At 43.9% G+C, this 6,632-nt stretch overlaps 1 protein-coding gene across 1 annotated transcript; it reads right to left on the reverse strand.

The window, feature by feature from the left end:
• Positions 1-119: 119 nt before the first annotated feature.
• Positions 120-2,954, reverse strand: ptcd2 (pentatricopeptide repeat domain 2). The gene is made up of 10 exons (XM_084687243.1): positions 2,842-2,954; positions 2,554-2,646; positions 2,354-2,483; positions 2,146-2,263; positions 1,905-1,983; positions 1,700-1,791; positions 1,287-1,400; positions 1,110-1,184; positions 909-1,022; positions 120-744 (listed from the first exon to the last, which is right to left on the reverse strand). Exons 1-10 carry the CDS (start codon positions 2,948-2,950, stop codon positions 523-525), a joined length of 1,146 nt encoding a protein of 381 aa, XP_084543369.1. The 5' UTR covers positions 2,951-2,954; the 3' UTR covers positions 120-522.
• Between the last annotated feature and the right edge of the window lie 3,678 nt (positions 2,955-6,632).

Genomic DNA, 6,632 nt, shown 5'->3' on the forward strand with positions numbered 1-6,632 from the left:
CCCGTTGTTTATATGTAGGGTGTGTTGAAGCGTTCTGCTGCTCCACTCAGCAAATAACCATGCCTCAAAAGCCGGTTCAATATCAAGTGTCTATGTGATAAACGTAGACATTCAACGCGTTTAAATAAGTCAATAGTGTGCATCTTTAATCATACGTAATTACAAGTTTATATATACTCCACACCTCTTTATTATCGCTCAAGGGAGAAAAAAGGTCCCTTGAGCTGCTTATGCTGCTGTTTATATATCAGATCTATGCAACTTGCTAGATCTTCACATTCAACATCTGTGTACTAAAAAACACATTGTTATATGGAGGGGTGACAAGTAACAGCAGAAAAGCCATTTTATCTTAGTGGTGAGGTAGATAATCATGCCTGGCACAGCTCCAGGTCTACTGTTCAGAGCAGGCATATCTCATTGGCAGGCTGTTTATCAGTCTTGTTTGGGGTTCCAGGGTTCCATCAGCCTGCCCCGGTGTAGGTCAAGAGCCCCTGTGTCGGCACCCGGCCTCTCCTCCCGTCACTCGGACAGCAGGGAGGACTGCAGGGGCCTCCCGGTCCTGCGGCTGAGCCGGCGCTCCACCATCATCCACGTGGGCTTCCTCTTCCCCGTGGGCGTGTGGCACAGCATCTCGTCCAGGCTCTGCTGATTCACCTGTCCCGCCTGCTGCAGCCGGGCCACCGTCTGCTCCACGCTCGCCAGGTGGGCGCTGTTTTCGCTCCGCGTGAGCAACGCCTCCACCTGGTGGGAAGCCAGGGCAGGACGGGCCGAGGAGAAGAGCGAGAGATTAGAGACGAGTTTAGGGAGTTGGTTTGAGCTTTATTTACGGTGATTAATGTGAATCTTTCAGGATTTGTTGACCTCATTTAAGAGCTTCCTTTTCTGTGAGGTGGCTTCTTTCTTACCACTTCCTGGGAAAATTCCATCTTCTTGACAAATGAAGGGCTTGTGGACACCAAGCTGGAGGTCAGGACGAACAGAGCTTCCCATACACTTCCGGACATGGCTAAAATCAATACCTGAGAAAGCAGCAAAACAGGTGACCTTAAAAAGGTTTGCACTGTGGCTAACCAGGAGCTGTCCGAGGAAAACCAGAGAGAACTTACTTTGAGATTTTGACATAGTCTGCTGTCCGTAGTCATTATGTGGGAGAACATAGACTTTGCCCTTTCAACATCATTCTAGAGAAAGGAGTATACAGAAATCAAGCTGAGCTTTTCAATAATCCGGGACACAAATAAAATGGGCAAACAGGGGCACTGGCAGATATACTGGATCCCGACCTGTCTAAGTGCTAGTGCCACAGCGAAGCAGTACGCATGTCTGGGAATCAAGTTTCCTTTGGTCTGACCCTCCTCGATCAAGGCACAGCACATTTGATACGACTCTGGCGTATTCTGGTCAGAGAAACAGGGATATAAAGAAATATCAAATACAGTCTATTAACTGTTTACAAGGAGGCTGACAAACCACTGCACTGTCAGGGGTCTCCGATTCCTAGACAGCTACCTTTTGGTATGTTCTCGCTCAAACCCTAATCTAACCCACCTGATTCTAATAATTAGCTGGTTCATATGTTGAATCAGCAAAAACCTCCAGGAAAAAGGCAGGAGACCCCTGAACTATGTAGTATTAATCCAATGTTATGATACGTTTATATACATTGAAGTTATAGTATGAATTGTGAAAGTCTTACCAGTTTATAGCAGGTGCCTGCAGCCAGTGTGAATGTATCCTTGTTGAACCCCACACCCTGGTTCTTCATGTCTATCACCACTTCAAGAGCACCTGATACATGCAGTAAGTACGTCAGTGATAAACAAGTACAGTTTCGCAGATAGGGGATGGAGCATTTTAGAAAGAGTTCAGTTCCTGTAAACAGGGTGAAACACTATACATACTGCTATAGCAGGCTTTCAAAAACAGCATGTCTATGGCGATGTTGAAGGAGGTTGAGTCACTGAAGAACCCTTTTAAGCTCTGTTGGATGAGAACAGACATACTTCCAATCACAGGAACAGAAAGACAAAGAAAAAAAAAACATTAAAAGTATTCAATCTGCTAACCAACAACTGAATATGCTCAATATGTTTAGGCTAGTATTGGGACATTACAGTTTATGCAGACCCTACTTGGTGGCACCTTATCAGTCAATGTGGCTGCAGCCATCTCCTCTTGACCCAGCTCATAGCACAGCCTCATGAAGAGGGGTCCAAACTTGAACTCTCCAAACGAGACATTGTGGTTCTCCTCATGGTACCTTGACAGAGGAAAATAAAGTTAACAAACAGTGTGCATTAATACTCTGTTAGCCCGTCACTCATGTTGCAGGGCCATAGGTCCTACCCACCTGTATATGGCACCTTTAGCTGTGACCATGTCTTCAGATGATTGGCACATGTGCAGGAGCATCTTCAGCTCATCTTTCAAGATGAGCTCATTCTTCTGCAGCTTCTGATTGAACGCCTCAAAATACTTACCTGCAATTAAATGATGTCTAAGTAAACTATAATTTGCAGTAAAAGTTGTTTGCTGGACCTGATTCAGTACCTTTGGATCCAGCGACCTGGTGAGCGACAGCCAGCTTCCTCTGCTGGAAGTCTTGAAGCTTCACAACATCCTCTGACAAGAGATGCCTCTTTGCTAAAATTTAAAAAATTGAGGCTGAAAGATGACTGAGTGCATTCATGATTATGGCTAGCAATGCTTGTATAAAATGCAGTAAGTTGTGTCATTGACAACATTAGCTCATCGTGTGGTGCTCTGGCTCTGCAGACAGAAACGTCCACGCAGGACGACAACATAACACTAACGTCTCTTTACTAGTTGATGTCTTACCTCCTAGATATGACATGCAGTTCGATGGATTTATGCGGCGAAGTAGTCCTTTAGAGGGAATACCGTAAAGCAACGTTTGCCACAAGCTATGAGAAATGCCCAGCGCCATGATGCCCCCTGGAAATACCACACAAAACCGGGAGGGGAAGAGTATCAAATAAAAGATTTATGAATCAAAAACACTTGGGATGGTCATCATTGGTATACCTTTATTTAGTTATTTATACAAAAAATGACATGTTTAGGGATGCAATCAACTGTACAATAAGGAATAATGCTATGAGAAAACGATATATCCTTCCTGTCCGCTGTATTTTCTATCGAGATGGTACACTCCAAGATGGTTGGCGCAGTTCGACAATGTTCATGTTTTGCTTGCTTACCAGCGTCTTGTCTATCATTTCATTTATCATTTTATTCGAGTATAGTCCTAAAATACATATATTATTTGCAAAATATATAAATTTCACAGTGTGTAATTTTTCATATATTACACATAATGTGTAATTTACTTTATATCCTGCAGGAGGTACTATATCACAAGGGTCTACAAGCACAATGTCTTGATACCAAACTTGCCAAACTGGAGGCACACAGCAGTTGCTTTTTTGAACCCAAGCATGGGTCTATAAGGCACCAGTAGTAATGCTGTACTCAAATGACTGTTTAAATGCTGATCTCTGTTTTGTCATGACATCAGTAGACGGACCAAACTGTCTCTGACACTTACTAGTCATGTGAATTCATTCTAAAAACGCAAACAGAATTTGAGAACAGAACAAGTGGGCACATAGAGTCAGTGTAATGCTGGTTGCAGCCATGTAAATGGTGTATTCACACTCTACAATCCTTAGTGCAGTGATGAATGAAATATGTAGATGCCCGACACGTACAACCTCATCCTAGTCATGAAGTATTCCACGGAGGCAGTGAGCCTGACCTGTCAAAGCTTAACGGCTATGCTGTCATCGCTCATTTTCACTAGAAGTGAAAATGTATAGTCCTTGTAGATAGGGGCCTATTGGTCTAGGGCTTGCTTTCTCACTGATGCACAGGGATACCTAATCAATTTACTGTTGGCTAATGGCCCTGTTTTCTTTTTTCTCCTCCATGGCAAAATGTGCATGCCTAATGGATTTGAGACAGAGAGAGAGGTAAAGGGACAGAGAGAGAGAGAGAGTTTCCTGTCTTCTGGCTAATGGCGGCAGACCTAGACCGACTGGGGGCACCCAAAATTAATTATGGATTATAGGCCTCTCACCTTGACCTCATTCACACACACATACACGCACACACACACACACACACACACACACAGATGCATTGTTTAGATTATAATTATTAAAAAGAGTTATCATCTTAAAAAACACAAAATCCTTCATGTGCTCTTTCTTTTTTGTCTGTTTTACACAGCACCAAATACACTAACACCAACCCCCACTGTTTTCATCGGGCCCTTGTTTCAAACTCTAAAAGCAAAGCCCATCATTTATAACGCTGAGGTTTTGGGACTTGATCCATTGGTTACGGTCTAAGGGAAGTTTTGGAACCAAGCACTGGAACCAAATTATAGCTCATTTTCACTGTGAGGTTTCCGGGTATGAGATAGAAGGCTCGTTTTTACAGGCTAAAGTTTTTCTTCAAAATGTGTAGGCTTCTACCATGTGAGTTGTGAATTCTGGTCAAGAATATGGTTTGTGGGGAGGGGTAGAGAGAGGGGGAAGGAACATGGACCTAAACTCTGTCCAATGAAGACATCCTGTACTAACCATTTGAACATTAGAGTACATTAGAGGGCCTGCTGGTCTCTGTGATGTCGTGACAACGTTGATCATGTTTGTAATGATAAGTGTTTCGCAGCCTCACTGCTGTGTCACACTCTGAAGGTTCCTGGGATGGGTTGGGACTGGGAGGCAGGTAGGCGGGCTCACCTCTGTTGCCCTAGCAACAGGATCTGTTCATCTCACCCCATCCAGCTGTGACTTCCTGCCGGCCAATCGGACATAGGGCTTCTCAAAGCCTTGGATAATTTATGACATATGGGAAATGTGTGTGTGCACTGACCTAATATATAACATACTTGGTTGTAACTCACCTATAGTGGTGCTATCTCAGACTCACGTCTACAGAAAGATTTGTGTGGACTTTACTGTATCCTTTGTGCAATTTAAATGATGTTCATTTAGCAAATGCTTTTATCAAAGGAGACAACATAGATATAAATAGTGACAAAGAACAATCTAGGACCAGAAGTGCACACATCGGTGGTTTTACCAGACCCAAATCAACAACTGCTGTTACTATTACCATTACATTGTTCTGATAATGGGACAGCAATATCAATATTGTATGTGAAGTGTAACATTGTAAAAAAAAAAAAAACTGTAGTTTCTGCGGTCTGTGAATAGAAGGATGATAGCATGCACAATACAATAAAAGCGTTGGCACACGTAAAAGGACCAGAGAACTCCTCACCTTGAGCTTTAAAGGATAGAGTCCCCGGACAAGCACGTGGCTCTACTGGCACTGACCCTGCCACTGTGTTCCAGCCTGACGCCCAAGGGTCAGTCAGACACGGTCACAGTGCGGCCATGTCATTGCAGACAGCGAGGACAGAGCCTCTGAGGTGTCTCCACCTCCTGCGGCCGTCTGAACAGTGTTTCCCCACAGACCCTGTACAGAGTACGTCTGGAAGCCAAACCTGAGACACGACTTTTGTCTAAGACACACTCAAACTTTGAATAAACAAGTCATTTTAAAGACTCTAGTACACCCAAGTGTCTGTATGTATTGTTGTGAGGGAAAGGGCACATTTGTCTGTGAAAGATGGATAGGATTGTGTACGCAGTGCAGACAACCCCACGATGACCTCGTACTATGTTAGTACAATTGTGTTCGTCTTTGTGTCTTTCTCAGCCACCTTTATATTTTTCTCTGTCTCGTCCTCCACACTCTACTCATCCTCTCTTGCTCCCCCCAGATTCATGTTGTTTAATTGTAACTTGCTTAACTACATGCTCTTATGGTTCTTCCCTTTGGCACTTATTTTTTGGGTTGTTCACAATGTGTGCTTCTTGTTTTGGCTACCCGCAATGCTTTGGGGTTATCTTGTTGTTATTATCAGTGACCTATGCACTTTGTAAAGCTCTCTCTTGGAAGTCGCTTTGGATAAAAGCGTTTGCTGAATGAATACATGTAAATGTGTCTGCTCTCTCTCTCTCTCTCTCTCTCTCTCTCTCTCTCTCTCTCTCTCTCTCTCGCTCTCTCTCTCTCGCTCTCTCTCTCTCTCCTGCTGCCCATGGTCTGTCTTGTTTGGTTCTCAGACACACTGACAGTCACCCCTGGTCCTCATGTGTCCTTGAATTGAGATTCTCCTGGCACTGTCCTCTTGGGGAGAGCTCTGTTTTTCACTCCTCTATGCTGCCTGTAGTTAAAACAATTTGCTTATAATAAAGACATTAGATAATTCAAACGTTTGGCCTGTTGTATGTCCGTATCTGGTATCAATGGTTTTTTGTTGTTTCTCAACATGCTGCGTTAACTACCACAGACAAAAAATGTCCGCACATGGGTGTGGATGTAATCTCTAGCAGACTTAACCGGACGTGTTTTGGATTCCACAAAGGAAATAAAGGTCCGGTTTGCGACCCAGACGCCAGGCTCCTCTGACAAACTGCCAAGTTCTGCCATCAGCTAGCGGCTGCTGCGTCCACGCTCTTTGATTTATCCCCGTGTGCTCTGTCGAATGTCTGAGTTTTGGAAAGAGCCTGGGGTGCACCATCATCAGTAAA

This window comes from Hypomesus nipponensis, chromosome 22 (assembly GCF_054491055.1).
Source record: "Hypomesus nipponensis isolate SF chromosome 22, ASM5449105v1, whole genome shotgun sequence".
Taxonomy (NCBI): domain Eukaryota; kingdom Metazoa; phylum Chordata; class Actinopteri; order Osmeriformes; family Osmeridae; genus Hypomesus; species Hypomesus nipponensis.

Coding starts and splice junctions, on each gene's coding strand:
- ptcd2 (XM_084687243.1), bottom strand. CDS start 2,950: ATGGCGCTGGGCATTTCTCATAGCTTGTGGCAAACGTTGCTTTACGGT. Junction 2,484..2,553: donor CCAGGTCGCTGGATCCAAAG/GTACTGAATCAG, acceptor ATTTAATTGCAG/GTAAGTATTTTGAGGCGTTC. Junction 1,023..1,109: donor GACTATGTCAAAATCTCAAA/GTAAGTTCTCTC, acceptor CTGCTTTCTCAG/GTATTGATTTTAGCCATGTC.